Source organism: Haliotis cracherodii, unplaced genomic scaffold, assembly GCF_022045235.1.
Source record: "Haliotis cracherodii isolate W230 unplaced genomic scaffold, xgHalCrac1.p SCAF_10, whole genome shotgun sequence".
In the NCBI taxonomy this organism is placed as follows: Eukaryota; Metazoa; Mollusca; class Gastropoda; order Lepetellida; family Haliotidae; genus Haliotis; species Haliotis cracherodii.
In genome coordinates this window covers 20,740,659-20,768,203 of record NW_027266265.1, presented here as the reverse complement: position 1 = coordinate 20,768,203, position 27,545 = coordinate 20,740,659, and the positions used below count along the sequence as shown (strand labels likewise).

Below are 27,545 nucleotides of genomic sequence, written 5' to 3'. Positions count from 1 at the left end.
TATGATTAACTTTGCACACATCAACATCAATCACCACATGTGGACATCATTGACTACATATGATCATCAATGACTACACGTGAACACCAATGATCACACATGGATGCCAATGACTACACATGAACAATAATGAATATGCAGAAACATCAATGATCACACGTGAACATCAATAACCACACAAGAACATCAAAGACCACACATGAACATCAATGACTACACATAATCATCAATGACTACACATGAAAATCAATGACTACACATGAACATCAAGGACCACACATGAACATCAATGACTACACATTGAACATCAAAGAATGTACATGGACATAAATGACTACAAATAAACAGCAAAAAATGTACATGGTCATAAATGACTACAAATGAACATCAATGACTACACATGAACATCAACCATTTGTGAGTGTGCCCTCATAACATTAGCTGCCCTGCTGTTCAATGTAAAAGACATACTTTCTAGAGTACTTCTATTCATAAATATGTAACAGCACTGTAACCCACATACTGCGGCGAGACAGCACTGGTCAGTCAAACATTCATTAAAGCTACATTTATTGAAAATTACAAGTATCTCAAGCAAATAATTTGGGACACAACGCTTTCCTTTGCTACCATAGGTTCTAGAGACGTGCAATTACAGGTACCGCTACACAAACAACTGTGAACTGGACCTATATCATGGGGATACACATCTGTAATCTGTCTATAAACAATTTACCGAGAAAATACAAGATGGCGTGAATGGCTAAATGTACAGTAACGCCGGCATCAAAACACAGTGGGCTGAGAAAACAGGGTTCGTTCGGCTTCCTCCTACTGCCAGAACAGATTCATCCCTACTGGTAAGACGCTGGTCGGCATTTTGGCCTTTCTACGAAACGTAAGTGCTAATCCCTGACACATCCGATGCCCAGTTCCTGCTGAGAATCTTGGTTTTACGTGTCGACACTTGAGTACTGGGAAAACCTTTTGAATTGGATGGTATTCACTCATCTCCGTCGTAACGGTTCCAACTGAAATGTAACTGCAGAAAATAACTTACCTTTAAAGATGTAATAGCACATTTTCTGAAAGATGTAATCTACTTTCTTAATAATATATTACACATGACGAACAGTTAAATATGTCTGGTTCAGCAGTGTAAAAGGATACTAGCTGCAAAGATTAACTGTTAAGACAGCCAAATGAATTTATGCTTTGTGTCACTATTCCCGATTATAGCCTCCATCAGGTTATAGCAAAAGAGACAAACAAGGAACTTCCACCAAAGGTCGAACATCTCATACATCTGTCTAGGTATATAATTGGCTGCTTGCAACCATTTATTAACAAGAGATGGACTGCAATAAAGGCTGCTTGTAAACCTGACCAAAGGTGTAATTTCCCCAAGGATAAGTGTGTCTTCCTTGGTGATCACAAATGAAATTGCTGAAATCAGTTGGGCTGAAAGCTATAATGATATTGTACCTATAAAGAACAGACACAGCATATTTACCCTTTGTGTGTTAATACTTGCCTAGATTAGGAAAAATATTTGTTATGCCATTCTGGAATTTATCCACATATGATTTGTACATCACGTTTTGACAAAGACTGATAATGAGAGTTTCTACAAGCGCAACTGAATTCACCTCTTTATTTGTGAATAAACGTCTTTGCAAAGGATCAGTGTGAGCCAACTACCATTTGCTAAGTCAGTATATCACATGGAGTGAGTGAAATTGATTGCTGGTTATGGATAAACGGGACAAACTCTGGGTCATACACCTGCAGCTACTCCCAACATTTTTTTATAGCCTTAAAAATACAGAAAGGAAACTCTCAATTTTCTGGAAAGTATTTATTCTCAGGCTGTGATATTGTAAGAAGACCCATTCAATGCATCATATATAAATTTATCATATCTCCATGTCAGAATGATAAGATCTGATTGGTCCACGTGATCTTGATAAAATAATGTGTAACCCGTCTTGGAGGGTAATAAATTTCTCATCGGGGGAATAAATCTCTCATACCCCTCCACGCAAAATAGAGGCCGTATGTGGATTTATGAAAGATAGAAAAAATCCATTGAATTTGTGTTAATTCTTTCACAATGTCACATTAAAACATGTCAGTAAGATAAATTTGGTGTCTAGCAGGATCACGAGGGGTACATAGGATTTTATGCATCCCTCATTACGTTTGATACTACTCGTCTCCAGTGAGTAGTATAAAACCTAACGAGAGACGCATCAAACCCCTTGTACTACTCCTGATCCTGCTACAACTTATGAAATATAATTTCAAATGTAATGCTTACATAAAGAAAAAACTAACATTGAAATCTACACACTCAGACATGTTGAAACTGTGAGAGTAGAAAAACATATATGAATAAGGAGCCACACTTGTTAAGATAAGTAATGTGAAATATATTCCTGGGCATACCCATGGCATTTGCTACACAATGAAAGTAGACAGAACAAAGTGTCATGTCCTTCACTAATATGATGACCTAGTAATGATGTTGCCTAAATGCTGAATGGTGTAACATCATTTATCAACTTATGTAGCTGAGTGCCTGACAAAGACAACCAAGATCCAATCACTTATCAAAATTTGACCTTGTTCCTTAGAAGAAAACACAATCACTCAATACATACTCACACGCAAAAGAAACGCAAGTGGTTTTAAGCAAATCGGTAACAAACACGGAACCATAAATTGATACGAGTTTTAGCATGTAGTGAAGCCTGATGGTCAATCAATATTTTTGGTTGCATTTTGGAAGCCCCGAGTAAAAACGCAACGTTAAAGACTAAGCGCCAAAACGCACCATTTCAATGAATATGTGGGTATCATGCACCCATTTCTCACGAAATCGAAAATGCACGAACTGTAGTGGGTATTAAACTGTGGCCGATTCTTGGACCTACCACTCCTTGGTCAACAATGCCACGCCTAACTCAAATTCAGAGAAACCAGGCTATCGGACGTTTGGAAGCTGGAGAGTTTGTCCAAGATGTTGCCTGTCATTTCAACGTTAACATAACCACAATTTACCGTCTCCTGCATCGATACAATGCTACACGGACCACAAATGACCTTCCAAGGAGCGGTCGTCCTAGGGTCACCACACCTCGACAAGATCGGCAGATTACCCGTCAACACCAGGGACATCCATCCTAATTGCAAGGGAAAGGGCTCGACAGACCATTGGAACACATAATCGGCACATTAGCCGGGACACTGTCATCCGACGTCTCCATTCCAACAACCTCAGATGTCGCCGACCAGCACGTCGTCCTGTTCTCCAACCACGGCATCGACAAGCATGACTTCAGTGGGCACAGGGTCATCGCAATTGGCGTCATTGTGAGTTGAGGCGTGTCATCTTCTCTGATGAAAGTCTCAGACGGAAGAGTCAGAATTTGGCGGCGTCGAGGCGATTGTTTCGTTGACAGAAACGTTGTGTAAAGGGATCCATGGGGTGGACCCAGCGTCATCATATGGGCAGGGATTGGACTTAATGCGTAAACTTGGACTCATGTGCTTTCTGAATGTTGGTCAAGGTCGGGGACACGGCGTCACTGCTCAGACGTATATCGACCAAGTGATCAGACCCCACGTTGTTCCATTTTTTGCACAACATCAACAACACATTTTCCAGCAGGACAACGCTTGTTCCCATGTTGCCAGAGCCTTTCTGCCTTTCTGCAACAACACAACATCCGTGTCCTACCGTGGCCAGCCCTCAGCCCTGGTCTTAAACCCAATGAACACTTGTGGGATGAGGTTCAAAGGCGTCTGCACAATGTGCGCCCAGTCCCTACAACTGCTGATGAACTATGCACAGCTGCTCTGGATGTGTGCAGGAGGATCCCTAGGGCCTTCACAAATTGTCTGATCCACTCAATGTACAGGAGATATGTGGCAGGGATCAATGATAATGGTGGTCACACCGGGTATTGACTGACATTTTGGGTATTGACCCAAAACTGTGTAAGCCCTTAACATTTGGAAAAAACAATTATGTCATCTGCCTTTTAATCCATTAAACTGTCTTCAGTCAAATTTTTGTCAATCTTGCCCTATCAGTAATTCTTGTATTTATTGTTGAAAATATATAACATGTATATAGCATACTCGACTTGCGTTTCTTTTGCGTGTGAGTATAGGAATTGAAAGCAGTGTACCAATATGTATGCCCAGGGCAGGAGACTTGTATTTGAATATGTCCAAGACAAATAATATGAAGTGTACATAAATGTCCATCGACAGATGAAATCAATAAAATTCCACTAAACTGAGAGCTATCTGAGACAGGGAGATACTGCTGCCCTGACTGTCTGCAGATCTCTGGTTCTCCGCCACTGCCAGCACCTCTCATCTTCACAAATCAAGTACATATGTTCAGCATACTAAACAACTGACACACTAATATTTACAAACATGAGTTTGTTTTAAATTACAATTTTCATAAACTAAGAGAACCATTATCTACAATGAGGTTCCTTTATGCAGCATCTGCAATCAGGCAGTCATTCGTGGCATATCATTTTTAAAAATGAGGTAATTCATATTGTTTTTGCAAATACCATGTTTACATCATGGTAGTGAAAAGCTTACTATTTTTCATCCATGAGAAGAGATAGTTGATACATGTCACACAGAGGGTACATCAACCGATCTCCCCCTCAAGACCGGTGAACACTTATAATGAACCCCTCTCCAACAGAATGTGAAATAACATTGTTTTAATTATGCTCCAGATTAAACCCAATCCTGACTCAGTAAAATAAGATCTTATTTCATCAGCAGAGAAAACTAACGACAGTCGAACCTTGTTGTGTCGAACTTTGATGTGTTAAATTCCTGGTTGCCTCGAACTCACCTTTCTGTCCCTGCAAATTCCTTCTACATTTATCATAATTAATACTCGGACCTATCAAACTGGATGTGTTGAATTTCCAGTTATCCCAAACTCATTTGGGAGTGCCAATCATCCAAATTGAACATCAAAAATCCTTCTGATGACTCGAACAGTTCAAATTAAAAAATACTCTGCACACACCCACACTCGCTAAACTTTCAACTTTTAATTTACTTCACATGCAACTGACTGACCTTACAGCAAATGCCACAGGAAGCTTTCGAAATAACTTAGCACAACATGCAAATATCTGAACGAGCCTGATTAACAAGCACAACTTTCATCAAAGGAGTATGACAATTAATGTATAAACATTAGCAGTAAGTTACTCAAGTGTTCTCATGTGACTATCAGTACAAAAAATAATTAAATTGAATGTTACAAACAGATGAATGAATTATTTTTAAAACAATGTTACATGAGACATGTATCTAATTATTGGATACAATATGGTTATCAACATTGAGACGTAGTAGGAAACCAAACATGACTAGATGACATGTAATAATCTCTCATAACATGATGTTTGCTTTTGAAATTCACGTTGTTTCTGGTCTCGAACACTGGAAAACTCAAATCTTTTACCAGATTCCCATGAGTTCGAAACAACAGAGCTCGACTGAAAATACTTCATTCATAATGTTCAGAAAAGAAAAGACACCAACAGACCATATGATTAGTATGTGTGTCAAGTTTCACGGAGATATCTTGAACAGTTTCTTTTGTATCACCTGAAATGTGATGGATGAACAGATGCACAGACATACATTGTGGAGATGGAATGAAGCCAGTTCTTTACTCTAAATGTGCATTATCTCAAGCAAGTCATAGAAAATAATTTGACATGGAATTCTATTACAATACCTGCATTCCTCACAGATATTTATGACCACAGTGCATAATTCTATTCCCACATTGAGCACTGTAAGAGTAACTTGATACATGTAGTTCTCAGTTTAACAAGATGACTGCATGTTGTGTCCTTACTGCTGTGTGAGCACGCTGACTCAGTCCAGAACTATCTGTGCTGGCTTCCCGTCATCAAGCTTCTGATCCATCCCATGATTCAGATCATACTGCCGTCGCAAGAAGGCAAACAACAAGTCGGTCACCAAAAATATCTGTGGAAAACAAAAGAACTTCTAAGAAAACTACCTCTATTATATCTTTGCCATAAATCCTGTATTTTGGCCTCTGTCACACTAACTAAATTTTTATATTTTCAACAGACGTCCTCTGCATTGTCAATTACACACAATTAGTTGTTTCTGAATAGCAATACAGCAACCCAAGCTATGACATGCGTAATGGCGGGAAACCTCACTTTTTTCTTGTAGAGGTAGATGAATTGGCGAGCTGGGTGGGAGTATGTTCTGACAAAGATGTAATAGGGGTAGTAATCTATTGTTCGATAATTCTTGCAAATCCTCTACCTCTATTTCATCTTTGTCAGAACATACAAGAGGGATCCAGTGGGATCTGCCTCCGGTAACTCCCTGTGTAATTGACAGTAATCCTCTTCTGGGAACCATTTAATCATTGATTCTAATTCTGCCCAGAGATAATTTTCTCTGAATTTTTTCTTGAGGACTTGAAAATCAGAATGCATCAAGAAACATTCAAATATGTGATACCTTCACTAGAATTACTGTTATATTTTATGATTGTGTGGGTTATAATGACGTCACCTTGTGATGTTGCTGGTGTTGGATCCTGGTGAAGGTGTTTTATCAGGCCTAATGACAGCAAGACACCACTTGTTCCACTGGAACGGATGTCAATGAAGCGAGACTCATGGCTGGGGCTCTGATTTCATGAGCTGAGCAGGATCCAAGACGGGGAGTGGAATTCCGTGCCTGTGTATAACTCACTGCAATGGATATTTAAGCCAGCCCACTACCGTAGCCTTGGTGATGTCCTTGTTGGAATGAGGCTTGCAGGATAAGAAAAGATTCCTTTGATGGCATCTATGTGGGTCTATGTTATAGATGTATAATCCTGCTGGGGTGAATCTCCAGAGAGATAAACTTCCTCATATTGGTCTGATTCTGCCTAAGAATGACCAAGGGTAAGTCCCGGGAGGGATTGATGTTCGTCATATTCCATACACTCAACGTGTTCCCCTTGCAGTTCATCATCCGCTGGTGTCCAGGACTTTGCTATGAGTAAGGTCTGTGTGGCTTGTAAGGTCTGACACCCCTGTCGCACAGGAGGGTAAAGCTTGTGAACCTCTGTCCGGCTGGTCCATATGGTCATCTGGGGTAGGCCGTACAGCTTCGGCTGTGGTTGGACCTCTTGGAGGACTCTTCTTAGCCAATACTGTCTGCTTCTTTTCAAGTATCTTCATCTCTTGAGATATTGCTGAAAAGCGGGACTCAAAGATCGACTCCATCATCTTCTTCTGCTGGTTGAAGAGTTGTTCCCGCAAGTTGATAGGGAACGCAGAAGAAGACTCAATCAACAGAGTAGTAGGTATAGACACTATGACAGGGTCAGAGGCTATGTCTGATACAGTAGCCGCAATCATGTCTTCTTAGGAGCTTCTCTCCTCCTAGCTTTAGTCAAAGCTTCTGCTAACTTGTTGAGGGCATTCTTAGACAGAGTAGGGCACTGATCACATCTTGCCTCTTCAGTGCATTTGGCCTCTCTGCACTTTCAGCAGTTGCTGTGAGGATCTCCTGTGATAAGAAAATGACCACACTTCTTACAAGCAGGAGGAGGGGGAGACTCCATGATGACCTCATGAGTACGATCGTCACTACAATTAGCAGCTCTTAATATGACTTAATTTATCTGTTTTTTGAAAACTATAGAACAATCTTAGATTAATGTGACTAAATCCAAGAGCTAGATCGTTACAACTATAACAACAGGTGTTGACTCAAGCACACAGAGGAAAGAAGGAACAAACGAATTGTGTGTAATTGACAGTGAACCAGGCGTCCGGAAAATTTTAAATCCCAAACGGACATTTACATTTATGCCACGCCCCCTTCAAACAGCGTATTTTAGTACGACTTTTTACACACAAATTACAAGTTGTTACGTATTCATAATATGATGAATTATGAATTGTTTCAATTTAAATTGTTTAGTTCAACGGACAATTAATAACAAATAATATCATTTTAGATATATATGGAAAACATTCGTTTGTTTCTGTTATAATAACGATCTGTTAACGTTGTGAACAGTCTAATTAATATTCATGAGTCTGCTCAAGTGTACACATCGTAACATTTGGATCGAGACTATTATCCCATATTTGGTTATCACGTGACCTCACGGGAAAAGTTTTTTTTTTAAACTAAAGATTATTTAAAAACAAGACAGATAATATAATCATAAATCTTAAACTATCGTTGATAGCAATAGTTATTTGAATACTTTTTCATCTGTACTTAATGATTGACCATAAAAAAATTGGATATCGATCGTCACAGAAAGCAAAATGGCGGTCAATCAAGATTCAACATACGACTAGCTACTGAAAACAATAAAATCTGCAAATCCTCATTGTATGTCAACCAAGTGAAAGTCGTTAGCCACGACTTACAAAATGATCATTCAGACTTTGAGGATTTGGCAGATCCGCTTGACTGATCTGCATCGGTCGACTGGCTGTCGTCACGCTTTCGCTTCTTGTCTGAGGTTAGGTATCATAGCATTGTGAGGATAATAAGGTACATCAATGATGCAAGGTATTTATGTACAGTTGTAAACACCTTTCACGCAAATTAACAAGATGTTCTCAGTAATTAATCCTCGATTAATCAGTGTCAACTCAATTTTTTGCCTATTACAGTGATTGACTGATTGGACTATCATTGTCGGTACGATGTATTTACAGCAATCAAAACAAACAAAGCTTGTCAGTGTAGATAATCTTCATTGTGTTACAACTGCAGACAGAAACTGCTCAGTCCTAACTGCTGATCATGTCTGGTCAAAATTTAAGAATGTCCGAACAGAAAAATTTAAATGTCCAGTAAGCAATATTTTAAACCAGACATTTGAGATTCCCAATCGGACATGTCCGGCGCATATGACGGTTTCCGGACCCCTGCAGTGAACGTCTGTTGAAATTCTAAAAATTTAGTCAGTGTGACTGAAGCCAAAATACAGGATTATGGCAAAGATGTAACAGAGGTAGAGGATTCGCATGAATTACAAAATTATAGTTTTTATTAACATAATATCTGCTTTTGCAGCTGTAGCTGAAAAACATCCAGTCTACATACAAAATCCCAGAACCCAGAACACCCGACCCACACAAACAAGTTAAAGGGACAATATCTCGACTGTTCTGTGTTTTCTAAATGATGCATGGAGTAATTCCCGAGTGTGACGTAACATACCTGATTCAATTCTCAGACCAAAACAATTGAGCTCTGTACAAGAGAAAACAAAAAAAAAAGCACTGTGCATAGTCTGGTTTCATTCTTGTTTTTTAATAGTGGCAAATTGAACAGAAAGCTCATGTCTTTTTCTTATGGCTGAGTTACAAAAATACTTATTGCCAGTCTTCATCAAAGTCTTGATGCCACATAGCAAATGCAATACCAACAAAGAATACAAGGCAGCGTTAGAAATTGGCACTAGTCCTGGAGTCATTGCCAAACTGCCCAGTAGTTAAGCTATCATAAGGACTAGTAGACATTTTCCATTTTTAAGGGTTTTGCTATGTTATCATTATAAGAACTCATGAACTAAAATTGTTAGTTTCTACCATTGCAAAGGCAGGTAACTCATTTGCAAGTACAGTTTTACTTGAAATATATTCATGTTTTGCTGAGAATTGATAAAATTTTGAATGATTTTAAATAAATATATTTATTTCCAAACATCCCCAGCATCACCATGGCGACCAGTTTGCCAATCAGGTCACGCACCCAAATCTTGTGCAGCTTGCCATATGTGTGCTGATCACGACCCATTCTGCCTCATCATTCTCTTTCTTGGAGCTGACAGGCTGAGTAACTATGATGTGGGCATGGATGGGCAGGCATAGTTCGTGTGAGATAGGATAAGTATTTATAAACATACAATTTCATGTAAAATTTACAAATTTTTTAAACTTATCCCACCTCACTCGATGCGTTTAGCCCATGGTTTGGACAGTGGGTTACCCAAAACTGTGAGATACAGGAGGAAGCTGGTGCTAAACATGATTCAATCCTAAGCTTTTACAGATCCGCATCTGAAGACAACTCATGATTTTATGGGTGGATCACTGTGCAGCTAGTGATAATACCCCTTTACGCTACTCGGACACAACGCCTTGCCATGAGGAACAATATCCATAACAGGATCTTCAAACCAATACTGACACATCACATGCTCAAGGCAAAGGTGAGCAAGTAAGGATTTGGGACACTGTCGAAACAGCCTCAGATAATGGTGACTTCGTAGTGGAAGACCATTGCCTCCATTAAAGCCTCAATCTGGGACTCTGATTAAGCACAAAATAAAAAAGTGGCTCTCAATTATTTATTTGCTGTACACGATACGAAAAACTCGACTGCGTGAGTGGAACTTACATTCTGTCTGAGTTGACAGGCTGTCGTTAATTGTTGAGCCTGGACCAGTGGACCAAAGTGGTGTAGACCTTGGATATCTCATAAGTAGTGGGAAGCGAAGACCATGTTGGACTTCCTTCAATAATATCACTGAGGGAGCATGTAGAGCCATGGTAGATGCGACAGCTCCTGCAAAGTTGTAGGCACGGAGAATTTTAGATTGTAACCAAAAGGAGACCGCTGTACGGGAAACCTCTGAGGTAACCATCTGAGAGATGGGGATGAACAATCTCTTCCGGGATCTTCAAAAGGTCGATGAAGACTGCAGGTAGATGAGTAAGGTTCAAACTGGACTCAGTGAGATGTCCTCATGATCCTCAGGATGTAGAATAGAAGCCAGAGACAGAATGGTGAATAGTCTGTCTGGTTGCCTTGAGAATTGGTGTTTGGCGATGAAATCCCATCGTAGACCCAAATAGATTTTCCTATGGCTGTGCTTCTCAAATGATATCCTGTTTACATACGCTGACCCTTGCAGTAGCCAAAGCTAGGTGAAAGACCATTTTGAGTAATCTGCTCGAAGTCTCTACCTCCTAGTGGTTCGTATTCTGCTGACATCTCATTGTGGAAGTGATGACCAAAATTAAAGCTGCTAGATATGTAGATTAAGTAGAACCCTAAAGGTTCTTGGTAGAGCGAAGATGCTGAAGATATTCTGAAACTTGCTGTGGGGTAGCAGTTAGGAGAGGTGATAGATCTGCCTCGACAGTATCCCTCGAAGGCTTTCCATTTTTGGTCGTACAAGGATTTAGTTGAAGTACATTGAGCTTGAGTAATGGTCTTAGGTACTCACCTTGAAAACCCTTAAGGCGACTACGGACTTCTGGAGATGAGCCAGACGCATAGATGTAGGGTTTCCAACGATGGATGAAGTAGGCTGGATTGAGGTTGAAGGAGAAGATCTCAAGATCTTCAAGGGAGGTGGATGATGGTTTCCCCAATGGTTTGTGAGGTCTACCAACACGGCGAACCAGCTGCGAGCTGGCCAGTAAGGCGCGATCAAAATCAGGCAAAGCTGATTCGTGGCGACCACCTTCTGATACACCTGAGATAGAAACGCTGTTGGTGGAAAGACGTAAGCGTTGACATTCTTCCATGATATGGCCAAAGCGTTGTACTCCCATGCCTAGGCATGCATAGAAGAAGCATGTTCTTTGGAATGTCAACTAGGAGAAACTCGATCTTGAGAGAGACTATGTGATGTCAACCTCTCCTGAGATTGTCAATCCTTCGAATGCGACCCTGTATGTCGACCTTTAGAATGTTGACCCTTGCAGGGTTAATCTTTAAAGTTCTGTGTCGAGAATTTGCGAGAATGTCGACCATTTGAATGCGACTCTGAAGTTCGATCTGAAGAATGTCTGCTGTTAGAACGACGTAGATCTTGCATTGTTGAACACGATGGCTCTTGACTCCTCTCTTGTACGGAGGTTGATGTCGATGTTGTATTTGAGGTCGATGCGACATTCGTAATGGTGGTTATGACCATGATACTCACACCCAGCAATCACAAAATAAGGCATGTGACCTCTGACTGTGACAAGGGAGAGACTGGCAGGAAAAAGCATTTCCTTGACTTGCGGCAGGCTTCTGACCGTCGTAGGAAAACTCTCAATGTCCGCACCGGGTATAACCAAAGTTCTGCTCCGCCTCTTCCAAGATGAGAGGGGGGAAGGAGGTTGGTGAAGGATCTATCATGCGGTCCTGGGATTCTTGGCAATGAAGTCCCAGCACATCCCAAGACACACAATCTATGAGTACCGCATTTGAACCGGCCACCATGGGGTGTGAGTCTCACTGACCTATGCAACGGTATTCAAAGCCAGTAGAGCACCATCATCTTCATAAGGTCATTGAAGGAAGATGAGTGGTTTGAAGGCAGCTGTCTGAAGAGCCAGTAAAAGCACGTACAGATCCCATTCAGGCAGTCTGAACTTGGCTTACTGATCTTCTAAACTATACGAGCGCAGCAAGGCCTTTTCTCCAATCGACTAAGACGGCAAGCACTGGTAACTAGGTTTGAGAGATGGTAGAGCCTCTCAACTGACATGTGCTGAAAATATAAGAGAAACTCAGCCACTAACTGAGGCGTCGTTGTCAAAGGATCCTGGCGTTTGCCTGAGCAGTGGGCCTGGAAGGAGCACCCTTTGTCGACATAGAGTCCCCGTGTAGACAGACAATAGGCTGAAGCAATAGCCTTGGCTGTTCAAGCCAAGTAGCCCTTGGGCATTTGGCAGAAGCATCAGGTGTGCATAAAAAAACAGGCGGGGTTTGGGTGTGGCAATCTGCTGTGTGGGTGTAACGGGAGGTTGAGCCAAACCGGCAGGGTGCTGGCGCTGTCGACAAAGAAGACAGTGGATGTTGTCGTCGGATGGCGTGGCTGGTGTAGTGCAAAAAATGAACACCTTCATATAAGAGATGACTTGTCCCAACCAACGATTATCCCGAGAAGTGGGTACCCAGTAGCCTATGACAAAGGTGTCAAACAAGCTAAATGAGTGTGCACAGCAAAGATCTGCAAGTTCTGACACAGATGATGTCCACCAGAAGCCATGTGAACCCAGTTCAACGAGAGAATATAATAATATATAGGGTCTGGAAGGGAGGGCGTCGGTACGGGTCAAAGAAGGAGTCTTACTAACGTCAAGGCCGGAGACGCAGCAATAGAAGCCAAAAGATCATCCAACCAGTCGGCAACTTGAATCACACCAAATGTCTGCTGGTTTGAAAAGATGCCTCCCAGGAATCTGAACTATAGTCACAATCCCGACGAGAGAGGCTCTAGGAGCAGCGACGAGATCTTAAAGACATGGTTTTTCCTTGCCGCTCCGTCTTGCCGCTCCAGATGAGAGTCCATAATCGGAGGAGCCGGTGCCGCCGGTAAGGCAATTGCCTATGGGCACCTTCTGCACCGCTGATGCCGAAGTAGAGGAAAGGATAGCAGGTGCAGGAGGGGCAGAAGGCTCCAAGGAAAAGCTGAGATACCCAGGCACAGGTGCTGAAAGGGAGACGTGGAAACCAAGGGTGCCGTTGGCGTCGTACAATCTCGGCGGGGCCCCTGACCAGATTTGTTCCCACGGCAGCAAGTGCAGCGAGGCATGAAGTCTGGAATTTAAGCAAAGACAAACTCACAACAGGAAGCATAACTCAAAAACATTTCATTTTAAAGAAGTTTATGAGAGCAAACAATTAGGCAAAAAGGTCGTGAAAAAGCTTAAAACATGCCAACACAAAATATATAATTTAGTGTATTACCCAAGCCAAATGAATTCAAAATGCAAAACACGAAAGTACGTGGCCACATGGAGAATCACAAAAATGGCAGGAAAACAATACCCCCATAAATTACAGACTAGAGCCACAAGCGAGCGGCAAACATTGCAAATTACGAATGGGAAGACCCCAAAGGTAACAGACCATAAACAAGTACCAATATAGTAGCATACGATGAATGCAGAAACAGTCAAAGTATAGAAACAATAAGCTTTAATTCCCACAAGGGATACAAAGTACATCCGTCCGTGGAGGTGACAAAGCAGTAATGTGGTTTGATGAGACGTCATGACTTCTGGGTCACGTGACAACTATGCGAGGGTGCTGTTGGGATAACTTTTCTTTAGCAGCTGGATCTCACACAGTTCGAAAACAGCAGTAAATGCATTACAGAGTAATGCAGGATGAGTTAAAACATTTTAATAATGAGTTTACACTGTTTATAGTTTTCATTTCGTATCATGAGAAGATGTAGTCTTGAGTGCCTAACACGTGAATACATACCTGTAGCCCCCCAAAAAGTAATGATCTACAGTCCGTTTGACTCCAAATGAGAACGATGAATTGCAAAATAACTCAAAATCCAGAAAAGTGTATGAAACATCAATACGGTACTTGACCATGAATACCCTGTACCCAACAAAATCCGAATTTTGTTTAATTTAAGACCCATGACGGATGAAGTTCTTTAAGAAACTATCATGTAATTTTGTATAGAAATGTGTACATGACACGTAGGGGGACAAACCGTGGAAGGAACAGCACAAGCACGGTCTGCACGTGCTACAGTGACCGTGTTCATTCAATGACAAGATGCGCTACTCAGCAGATGTTAAACAGTTGATGTTGAATGTGTATGATTTCTTTAGAAGTGAAGCAGAAAGAGCAAAGCCTTTTTTATGCAATTAATAAATTCTTGAAACGAGCTTCAAAAGCTCTTGGTCTGTCCCCTCAGAAACTTAAAAATGTTGTTAGTCGACAAGATACAAATAGTCAGGCCAAGGAGGTAGGGAAAAAACACGCAAGGTTGATAAATTAGACAGTTTTCAGAGGGATCAAGTCAGATGTGCATTTGTTAAACTGCACTCAGAAAACAAGTACCTGTTCCTAAGAATTATGAAGAAACACCTTGAAACTGACCATGATTTACGTGTTACAAAGTACAAACTATGGCAGCTGTTGCATACATTTGGTTACAAATACAAAAAGATAACTGGAGAAAATAGAGCTGTGTTGTGTGAACGGTCTGACATTGTTCGTCTCCGAAATCATTACCTTCGTACCATCAATCAGAAACGTGAAGAAGGATATGAGCCTGTCTTCTTAGATGAGACATGGGTAAATGCGTCACACACAGCCAGCAGTCAGTGGGTACCCAGTGGTAACTCTAAGGAGTCTGGTAGAAAGTTACCAATGGGAAAGGGTGAAAGACTCATAGTTCTCCATGCTGGTTCTGCTAGTCAGAGTTTTCTCCCAGACTGTGACCTCGTCTTTAGAGCCAAGGCCAAAGACAACAGGGACTACCACACAGAAATGAACGGCAATGTATTTCTGGAGTGGGTGAAAGATAAATTAGTCCCTGCTTTGCCTACCAAGTCTCTCATTGTCATGGACAATGCACTGTATCATAGTGTGCAGGATCCAGAAAGCAAGACTCCAACCTCTAATAACCGTAAAGGAGACATGGTTACTTGGCTGCAATGGAGGAACATTACCTTTCTTTCTCGAGCGACGAAACCACAGCTCTATGAAATCATCAAAACTATGAAACCTCTATGAAACCTAACCCCGTGTATAAAGTTGACAGTTACATCAAGGGTCAGAGTCATGCTGTCTTACAACTGCCACCTTATCACTGCGACCTGAATCCAATCGAGTTGGTATGGGGCATCGTCAAGGGACGATCGAACACAACGTTCAAATTACGAGACGTTGAACAACTCGTAAAGGGATCCCTTGGTCTGGTAACAGTAGAAACATGGAGGTGTTGTGTGGCCACTGTCATTGACGAGATAGAGCCACGTTATTGGTCACAAGATGGACTACGGCCAGCAACAGTCCAACCTATAATAATGGCAGTCGGTTCAGGCACCAGCAGTTCCGACGACAAGATCTGTGGCATGAGCGAGTCAGATTGCGACTGAAATTATCATGAGACAGCCCCTCTAACGCTCTGTCATTTCCCCTACCACAGAACGTGCAGTGCATGCGTGCTTGCGTGGTGCCTTCCACGGTTTGTCCCCCCTACGTGTCATGTACACATTTCTATACAAAATTTCATAATAGTTTCTTAAAGAACTTCATCCGTCATGGGTCTTAAAATAAACAAAATTCGGATTTTGTTGGCTACAGGGTATTCATGGTCAAGTACCGTATTTATGTTTCATACACCTTTCTGGATTTTGAGTTATTTTGCAATTCATCGTTCTCATTTGGAGTCAAACGGACTGTAACTCAGTGTAACATAAAGTTTATCTGGAGAATGTATCATCTGGTACATTAATACTTGTCACATCCATCTATGAAACATCCCGTACCAAAAATAGTATCTTTCCACACATGTGAATCCTTATCAACCTGCATCATCATTTAGCCTCACTCAGGATGCCAATAGCCCCTTAACTCATTAATGGACACATGTGTCTCAAATAGAGACAGGACCCTACACCCACCTAGTTGCTGAAGACAACCCATCCACATCAACATTGGCTGTCAATCGGTAATTAGCAGAAATGCAATAGCAAGGCCGCAAGTTGTGAGCATTGGTCTGACTGACTTTCAATTATCACCCACATGCATGCTTGTTTTCAAGAGAGAACAGTCAACACACAGAGTTAGAAACATCATTTCTTCCTGACTTTCCCATTTTAACTATAAGTCTGTTCCCACAACTTGTGGTTTTTTTTATCCCAGGACTGTACAACACATGACTTTAAATGCATGGTCTACAAGGCAAACAGCTCACAGGAAGACCAGTGTACTCACCTCAGCTGTGGAGAATGTGAGAGTAATGGCAAAGTAGAAGTTAGCATTGGCGCTACCAGCATAAATCCACAGATGCCACAAGATGGGTGCCACCACAGAGCATGAAAGGAACATACACCCGACAACAAACTTGTTTCTCATATCTGAAACACATAGAATAGGGATGGGTTATTGGATGTTTAGAGTGTATCACAATATTTATGATGCACAAGGCATTGTATAATTCTAAATTTTTAATTCAGAAGCAAATTGAACAGAACTGGTACAGCATAATGTTTACTCATTCAATAAATATGCATGATCTGGGACAGTGATGACTTTGTGAACTCCAAAATGAAAACTTATATTTTGGACTGAGTGAATTGGGTTTAACGCCGCTTTTAACAGTATTCCAGTTATATCACAGCGTGTCAGCTTAATGTGGGAGGAAAGCCCGAAGTGATGCAGGTCTCAGACGTTTACCACTTCGGTGAAACCCACGGGTATGGTGCTGACAAACCAAGAAACATAATCGGGGCGAACCAGGATTCGAACCCACAATTATAGGTTTCTGGCGTGCCCAAGGGACGCAACTCTGCACAGCGAATCGCGGCGCCTTAGACGACTGGGCCACCCGTGCCCCCTATATTTTGGAACTACGGAACATTTTGAAGGTACATGTTTTTGGCAAGTGTTATAGTGTATCACCTGAAACACATGATCAAAACTTCTATTTGAAATCACCCGATATACCAAGCATAAAAAAATGATATTGTGACAGGTATCGTCGAAAGAATGAATCTCAATTTACCAATATACTGATAATACCACTCACTCTTAATATAGCTAAAACTAGACATGGCATAATTTCCAAACTTCTACTATGGTGATATCCTACGTTAGTGAATGGTGTTTACATATAAGGCTGATTCAGGTATGAAATTAAAGTGAAAGTACCATGCAAAAGCACAGATTTGTCACTTTCAGATGAACTGGCACTAAGATGATTTCTAAGCTTCACTTTGGGTGACTTCCGTTCTGCCTAGTCCTAATTTTCCTACTGCACAAAAAACATAATACAGTCTGATGTTCAAAAATAGTGCCATGACACTGTAGCTCACCTGGGTATGTAAGGGTAGTCAAATTTTAAAATGTAAAAAGTTAAAAAACAATTTGCTGTCATCATTGATATTCAAATATTGTCGTTATAAATACTAAAAACTAACACTAAAATCAAACAAATTTAACAAAATATTAAACATTTACCAAATTTTACATCATGAAAGAAAGTGGTTGACTAAAGGCCACAATGAAAATCCGATTTGAACATCTTGAACAAATTGGGGGGTCATTATTCGTGGGAACAAGCAGGTTAAGTTTTAGCTTCATTTGTCCAGTGGTCTCTGATGAGCAGACCTTTATGACAGACGACACAAGATGCAACACTTATGTCAAAGAAACAGGCCATGACATAAGGTCATGACTTTCACTCAGGTGAACTAACCATGGATGTATGATCGAGCATGACTAAGTACCAAAACACAGAGTTTATTCGGTATTCAAGGCCTCCAGGCCCATAACACATCAGGATAAATTTCATGCATGTACACATCAAAATAATTTGTACATTAAACGTTAGAGCCACAGAATTTTGATTTTTTTATAGAAATAGGCCAATACACTGTGTAATCAAGAATTTCAAAGATATAAACTTCACAGCTGTCGGTGGGTTCAGCTAAACATTCTTGCCCTTCCTTATTGTATTGATCACACACCATTACACATGACATTCATCCTCTTTAAGGTTTACATTTTCAGCATGGCAGTACAGCCATAGTTGTTCCTCGTGTGGAATGTTTGAGTGTCTTCCACATTTAATTGCTAGTCTAAAGTTGTCACATCTGAATCTTGAGATAATTCTGAGTGGGAGTTCAGATAACAAACATCTCTTAACATTGAGTAAGGAGTTGTAACTGCAAGTTCAGTATTGACATTTCGGTGAAGTTTCCAGTGATAGATGCAAATTTTGGTAGAGACAGTCATGTAATCTTTGTTTAAAAATACTTAAACAAACACCAATCACTTAATTCAACCATGCAAAGCCAAATCTATATTAGAAGAGTAAGTTCCATCCTTTTTTAATGATGAGCAATGATGCAACCCAGGCCACGGCTCAGGATGAGGTGAGGTGAAATTGGGAAAGATGACTTCAAAGATGATTACACTACTAAATGGACTAATCAACCTGCTTTAATTCTACAGAATTTCTATTTCCAGCTGACTCAGCTAAACATTCATAATGCAGTTTCATTGTTTACAAACATGATGACAACTTGCACAAGTACTTGCGGTAGGATTCTCACAACTCCTGCGAACAATAGATCAAGGGGAGGCAACTGGTATGACCAGGAATGTTGGGAAGCACGTGCAACCACTTGTTGATGGCTTCATGAATTTCATTCCAGTAACAGTAAATTTGTCAAACAGAAATACACATCAGCTTGAAAATATTATAAAGACTTATGTATGGAGAAAATGGATGGTGAAGTTAAAATGTTTGTTGATAAATTAGAAGTAGCTTCTGTGAACACAGTAAACAGTTCTGGTCATTTCTGGTCCCTACTTCTGTGTACATCAGATTGAATCACACCCAAGGAGGGGATATGTCACTTTTAGACTCTATTTGGAGGCATGGGTGATAGTGATGACTATATTGATTTCTATACAACTATCGACAACTTTGTAAATTCATTACCTGATGAATTTATTATGGTATGTTTTATGGTTCTGTTGGGTTGAACTAATCCTTCCAAATGACGTGCTGGTTTTCTTGGGGGGAATTAGTCAGCAAAGTGCTGGAGTCACAGGAGACTAATCACAATTTTATTTACAAGAACAATTAACAATGAACAATATCTTAAAATATAGCTGAGGGTGCCACAAAGAGTCGGTACAACCCTCTGGGCTGTGGGAGAGAGATCTGCTTGGTATGAGTGTCAAATCCCTTTTGCTTAATATTTGGTTTCTGTATGTATTTAACAAAAATAAGAACAATAAAATGGAATATGATTGGTTGATACACGATGGGCTGTGCCTTATGGTTAATGAATGGCTAGACAGAGGGGAATACTTAATCCTGTTAATCCTGTTGGACTGGCACTAATCTTGTTGACATATTTACTGGGTGCCTTGAAAGAGATTATGGTGTCACTACAGACGAGGAAGGTACAGAATTAGGATTTGCGACTGTGCCATTGGAATTGTGCTGGTTGGTCCACAAAAAGTAACGAAAACTCTATTTTCAGAGAAAAATCTCATCAAGGCTAGTGAATATGATATCATTTCCCTCTGTGAAACATTTTTACGCGACGATGAACAAATACAAGTTGAGGGTTATAAATGGTTCGGTCATAATAGAAAACAAGTCGACAACAAAGCTAAACGGGGCTCAGGAGGCGTAGGATTCCTTATCAAGAACAGCTTAACCAATGTGTTCAAAATCTCAGTTTTAGATGATACAATTGAAGATATTTTACGGCTAAAATTAGAAGCCCGTGACATCACCCTCTGTGCATGTGCATGTGCATGCTATCTCCCACCTGCAGGATCATCTCATGCAAGGGACCCGGATCTGTTCTTCAGTGACTTGCTACACCAGGTGTACACATATCAGAATGAAGGTATCTTGTGTGTGTGTGGCGATTTCAATGCTAGATGTGGAATTCAAATGGATTAAATTGAGGGAGTGGACAAAATACATCCCAGGTCAGTCATTGACTGCAATGAAAATAACTATGGAGCTATGTTTATCGACTTTCTTTGTGATGTCAACTTCTGTATGTTGAACGGGAGGGTTGGTGACAGTAACGACTTTACGTATGTGTGTACTACAGCGCGATCGGTCGTTGACTATGTTGTGGTACCGCACGAGCACATTTGTCACTTCACAGATTTTAAACCTATGTCAAGTATTATATCTATGCTTAATATTCCTGTGCCTGACAAAATCCCAGATCATTCTGTGCTCGAATTCAAAGTTGCTATCAATGTTTTTGATCGGTACACTGTTGGTATTGCCCCAGATCGTCCTGAGAGACCCGCTCATAGACCAGATATCCCTTACGATTTCTTGATATCTCAGGACAATGTGGTTCGTTTACAAGATTGTATCAAACGCATTGAATCCAGTTTGAATGCACACAATTGTCTTAATGAAGCTTACGACAGATTCACATCTCTTATTCAACATGAGCTTAATAAATGTGCAAAACCTAAACCGGTTAATAATCATAATGTTAAAAAACGTAAACCACATTGGAACGACGAGTTACAGCGTCAGTGGACACTAACATGCGCTTGTAACGAGCCAGGCATCAGTTATATATTAGTCAGAGAAAATACTTTGAGAAACTACATAGAAAATATAAACGTTCCTATCAGCTAGAAAAGCAGAAGAAACAGACTCGTTTGATAATACTGACACAAGAGATTTCTGGAAAATGATTGGTAGATTAGGTGTAGCTAACGACCGTACAGGTAAGTTGCCCTTAGAGGTCAGAGACACCAAAGGAAATATTGTTTGTGATACTAGCTCTGTCCTTGAAAGATGGAATGATGACTTTATGATGAATTTATACGGTTACGACCCACACCCTGATAGAAATTTTGATAATGAACACCTGGATAATATAGTGCATGAATTATCCAATTTTGTTATAACAAAGGAAGATAAAACAAACTGTGATCCCTTGAACGTCCCTATTATGTTGGTGGAAGTAGAGAAGGCAATAGAACGTGCTAAATCCAGAAAGGCGGCGGGTATTGATAATCTTCCTGCTGAGTGTCTGAAAAATCCTGTCTGCATTGACATATTGTTTAAAATAATGACTCATTGTTTTAATAATGGTTTAGTACCTAATGCATGGCAACAGAATATCATTAATCCTATTACTAAATCTGACACCAATGTTCACAATCCTCTGTCATACAGGGGTATCTCGCTTATTTCTGTACCCTGTAAAATTTATTGAGACATTTTAAATGCCAGATTGAGTGAGTGGTGCGAAAGAAATAATATTTTAGCTGAGGAGCAAAATGGCTTCAGAAAAGAAAGGAGCTGTTTGGATCACCTCTACAGCATTTGTACAATAATCAAAAATAGAAAACAATCAAAATTATCAACATTTTGCTGTTTTATTGACATGAAAAGGCGTTCGATAATGTAAACAGAGATTGTTTATGGTTTAAAATATTAAAAAATGTCATAAACGAAAAAAAATGTTTGAAGCTGTTAAAAGTTTATACAGCAATGTGAAGTGTGCTGTGAGAGTAAATGGTTTGTTTTCACCCTGGTTTAAGGCCCCACGGGGACTAAAGCAAGGATGCCTTGTCTCTCCATTATTGTTCTCTATTTACATTAACGACCTGGTGGCCAATATAAAAAGCATGAACTGTGGTTTTGACGTAAATGATTTAAATATTGGTATTATGTTATATGCTGATGATATTTTATTATTGGCGCCCACGGAGGATAAACTGCAAAATATGTTAAACGCGGTCAATGAATGGTGTCAAAAGTGGAGACTTACAGTTAATCCTACAAAAACTAAGATTGTTTATTTTAGGCCTACCAATACCAATTGCTCCACAACCAACTTTTCAATTGGAGAAACTCTTTTGAAGTATAGTAACAATTATAAATATCTTGGTTTGTGGCTCAACGAACACATGGACTTTAAGTTCACAATTAATGAACTGGCTAAATCGGCAAGCCGAGCTTTTGGTGTTTTATGTACAAAATATTTTGATGCTGGTGGTTTTACTTATGCAATTTACACTAAATTGTATGAATCCTTCGTTCAGCCTATTATGCAATATGGTGCTTCCATCTTGGGGTTGTATGAACATAAAAAGTTAAACATTCTGCATAACAAAGCATGTAAATTTTTCCTCAGCCTTAGACATAATGCGTCAAATGTCGCCGCCAGGGGAGACATGAGTTGGAAATCATGTGTCACTAAGCAACGCATAGAAGTATTTTATTTATTCTTCTGCCTTAACAGTATGGAAATTACAAGATTGCCCCATGTCATTCATGCTTGGTCAAGTAAAAGAGGGCGCTCATGGGAAAAGGAGGTTTACAAGCTAGCTAGAAACCTAAACGTCGTCGACTTGATCGATGTCCATTCGATGACACATGGCCAGTTCACTCTCATTAAAGGGGCACTAATCTAACGCCATTCCCCGGACTGGTTGTTGCCTTTGTTATTGTTTTTTTCCAACATAAAATTTGGAATAAATGCTGAGGTGGGTGGAGGAGGGAACTAAGGGAGCCGGGTGAGATGGGTGTTTGTATGTTTATTGGATTTTGGATTGGTAGATTAATGAGTTTTTAGATGCGCTTAATTAGGTCTGTTTTGATTAGGAATACGCCTAGGGCCTTGAAGTTTTCTACTTTATTTTGAGGGTTTAATATTTCATCTAGAGTAGGAACCTTATTTAGATTGAGGGTGGTTTGTAGTGTGGTTCTGTGTGTTTGGTAGTGGGTGCAGTGGATGAGTGCGTGTTCTGTGGTTTCGGGTTGTTTGCAGTGGGAGCAGTTGCCTGTGGTGTGTCTTTTAAGTTTTTTTAGGTGGTTATTTAGGTTTGTGTGTCCTGTTTGGAGTTTTGTAATTAATCTGTCAATTTGTTTAGAGGGGTGTAGGATTTTAGGTTTGGCTAGAGGTTTTCTGAGCACTTTTTTGATTTGGCTATTTGAGTTTTGATATTGATTATGCCATTTTTTGGTTATTTTTTGTTTGTTTACACTTTTAATTTCTGATTTTGAGATGGGTAGGTTTAGGCTCATTTCTGGTATTTTAAGAGATAATTTAGCTGCTTTATCTGCGCTTTCGTTGCCGTTAATTCCTACGTGGGCAGGGATCCACCAGAAGGTTATTTGTTTGCCTGCTTTTGTTAGGTCGTTGGAGCTTTTAAGTATTTGGTTTATTAATTTAGGTCGTTTTTTGGTATTTTTGTTTTGGAGGGCTTGTAGTCCACTAAGGGAGTCGGTGAGAATTAGGATTTTATTGTCGTTTTTAGATTGTTGGTTATGCAGGGCTGAGGCCATGCCCATAAGTTCGGCCGTGAATATAGATTGGTTGTTAGGGAGTCGGTAAGACTGTGTGGATATAACTGGTTGTGTGGTATGGACTCCGAAGCCTTTGTGGTTGGAGATCGGGTCTGAAGATCCGTCAGTGTATATGTGACACCCATTTGGCCAATTTTCGTGTATGTATGCAAGTGTGGTGGTTTTAGCTATGTTTGGGTCGGTTTGTTTATTTATTTGGTTAGCTAGCGTTGTGTCTATTTTGGGTATTTTGAGTTTAGAGGTGAAGATATTTGATTTTTTGCAGTTTTGTTTAAGGTTTTGAGTTTGGTGTTCATTGAGGTAGTTAGTTATTCTTTGGGAAATTGGGGTGAGTAAGGGGTGTTTTGCGAGCTAGAGTTTGGTTTCTTGGGCTAATGTTTTGGTTAATTATGAGACAACTAATAGGTCTCAAGATTAAGTATTCGGCTGGATGGCAGCTGTCATTTAATCACAAAATAGACAGTCGTCTAGACGGCTCACATGTAAGTGCGCCGACATGTGCCTAAGATCATAAAATGGACAATCTTTGGTAACATCTAATTTATTGTTGTCTCACGCCAGAGCTGTGAATAATTCTGTTCATTGAACAATTGGAATTCAGGAAGTTATCAATACTTGTTTTACTTAACATAAGATAAGATAAGTTGTTTACAACATAATATTATGATGTCAGGACGTACTACAGTCAAAACCATATATTTTAAAATCAATTTAATGACAGACTATGATTTCCAAGTCCCGATTAGCAAATCAATGAGGTATCAGTTTCACCACATGTGCACAGACCGCCTATACTTATAAATATATTTTTTATAACTATTCTCCAGTTAAAGTCCTATCCTCTTATCAAAAAATCTGTGAGAGTGATCATCATTAACGAAACTCATTCTCGTCAAAGAATACAGAACAAATGAAGAATCAGATGCATACATTTATTGCCATGCTTCATTCATCACGAAGTAGATTTACATATTTTTGTGAATGGCACTTAAACTGTGATAATGAATTTTACCATTGTCTATATTATATTATAAATATTAACCATAATATGGATTTCCGAATATATAAACGACTCCAAACGTTGATATTTCAGACAAAAACAAAGTCAGCTGTCTTTTAACGTTCAGGGGAAAAGGGTTTGCTTTCACAATTGAACATTTGTTTTCACCAAAGGACAATCAAATCAAGCCCAAAACAGAAAAAATACACATATATGGTTAGCCACCGTCATTATACAGCGAGGGGGGAAATTTGTCTGCTCTAACTGCCTTCACAAAAACATTCAAGCCCTTAATTACCGAGGCAGCTGTGACGTAGTAGCATTACATTCGCTGCGTTTGCAGCATATAAGATGTTTAATCTGTGGAGTGACTAAAGTAATATTACGGCTGAAATCTTACTTGCATGGTTGTTTTAATAGAAAACTTACGGTTTAAAAACACAATTGTTCTTTTATAATATTTTTAGGTTTGGTTTATGAATACAAGAGAAGATTTTTTATACATATAAAACTGGTCGAAAATACAGCTGAACAATAGAAAAATAAAAATAGGAGTTGTGAATAGTGACAAATTTTAATTACATCACCGTGTCAATAATTATTGATTGATTCCGTCAAACAACTGTCAAACCATTTATTGCCATGTACGTACATGTACACAGGAAGTCGGCGCTGTCGGAGGCTCCAGGTAAATAAACATCGTGGTTTTATGACGGGAGATCAGACGAACCGTGAACCAGGGGCATGCGACGTAATTATACCGAAAGGTGGTAGAACCAGGGTATTGTCTCTTGGACTGGCTAATTGACCGTACGTATAATTGGTAAATATATTTGTTTTGACACCCGTGTTTCATGCACATCCCGGCTCATAAGCAGAATACAGACATATGAGGCCCTGTGATCAGCGGAGCGTGAACAACATGGATGCGGATGTATCTAAATATGCTCAGTATATACACAGGGTTTATTGTTATACTATTAGGATTAAGAGATACAATTGAGTATTTATACCCTTGATCATAAAGTTAGTCACTACTTTCACACTTTGATTTGTATGATTTGGGTTATGATTAAATTGACAAAATAAGAAATCATTCCATGTATATGTGTATTATATATTGTACCCCAATACGTAATTAAATTGTGTATAAATAAGGATACTAGGTTAATTACTGTAATTGATTATTTGATAAACATATTCACATTTAGTTGTGTGATATGTCACAGAGGTAAAGCTAATTCATAACAACTAATTGTCCCATTTATTTGGTTTCTATCTTTTATATGAAACAAATGCTATAACATGGGTTGATAAACTTCATTGGCAATAGACGTAGCATATAATTGTCCACATGAACAGTCTACTCTGTTCCAGATATGTTTATTCATTTTGTCAGCATTTAACTCGTTGCATTCCTGGCACAATGATTCATTTGACGAAATCTTGTTCCCTGTTTTGAATTACCGTCAGATAGTTCCAGAACAATTATAAAATTTTCAGCCCTATGTGTTGCGCATAATTCCGAGATAATTCGAAGTTCATATTCTTGTACGAACACTTATCAAAATTCATTTATAACTTGTACTATTATGTACATATGTATATTAGTTCAAATTATAATAATGAGGCCCTCTATATTCTCGAAACGGTCTTTGTTCTACGACAACCGTAAGTCGGTATGGGAAAACAAAATATTTGTTTAATTGTTCAAAGTTCAAAGTCAATGTCATATGATTATAGACAAGGAAGATAAGAAATTAAATATAAAGAGTAGCCACTTTAAATGACAGAATTTCTTTTAGTTAAATTTGCTCATGATTTGGTCTTTTCGTGGTACATAGTGCCAAAATACTCTTAATTATTCACTTTCATGTCATTACTAATCTCACATAAGGTCAAAAGTTGTACAACTTTTAACAGATATGATTATGACATGTTGTATCCAAACATTTCCAAACAAATCCAAACAAATTCAAGCTTGGAAATATGACCTTTCAAAATATTGGAATGGTCATATTTCCTATTGGAATGGTGGTATTTCCAAGTTTTGGATTTTTTGGAATGGATGATATTTTGTCCAGTGTTGCTTAAGAAGGATCTAGCGCCTGAGCCCTATGTCTTATCAAATTATATCCATAGAAACACCAGAAAATATTTGGCACTTTTACGCAGTGGCAGCCTCCCCATTAACATTGAAAAAATGAGGTACAGTCGTTCCCCTGTCCCCCTTCAGGATAGAACTTGCCCTTTTTGTTTTAACTCAGTAGAGACTGAGGTCCACTTCTTAATTGATTGTAACATGTATGATGATTTACGTTATGATGTAATGAACGCTATGTGTGAATGTATGCCAGATTTTAAAAACTTATCTTCAACCGAGAAATTTATAACATTACTCAGATGTGAACACGTGTGTTATACTCTTTGTAAGCTAACTGATCAAATGTTCCAAAGACGCTTGTCACTCATTTGATTCTGTGTGCGCTTTTCTGGACGTATGTCATTATGCTTGCGAATTGTAGTATTTCTTCTTGTGATCAATGTTATACTTGTAATGCTTATGTTGAGTGTCGGTGAGGATAAATGCACCCCTGTGTTGGGTGTGTGTGTGTATGTGTTGGGGCGTATAATTTACGTATGGAACTAGCATTGGCAGAGCCCCCC

The 27,545-nt window shown here is 39.5% G+C and overlaps 1 protein-coding gene across 3 annotated transcripts in view; it reads right to left on the bottom strand.

The window, feature by feature from the left end:
- Positions 1 to 429: 429 nt before the first annotated feature.
- The window catches only part of LOC139454191 (phosphatidylinositol glycan anchor biosynthesis class U protein-like), a 94,525-nt gene continuing 67,409 nt past the window's right edge, over positions 430 to 27,545 (bottom strand). Inside the window, exons 11-13 of one of the 3 annotated variants that reach the window (XM_071235757.1) lie at positions 16,771 to 16,913; positions 5,921 to 6,054; positions 430 to 1,031 (exon numbers count right to left, since the gene is read on the bottom strand). In XM_071235757.1, the coding sequence (XP_071091858.1) occupies positions 5,941 to 6,054; positions 16,771 to 16,913 (257 nt within the window). In that variant the 3' untranslated portion in view covers positions 430 to 1,031; positions 5,921 to 5,940. Of the gene's footprint in view, positions 1,043 to 1,063; positions 6,055 to 16,770; positions 16,914 to 27,545 lie in introns of those variants that run through there. The other 2 variants (XM_071235758.1, XM_071235756.1) reach the window with 2 other exon arrangements.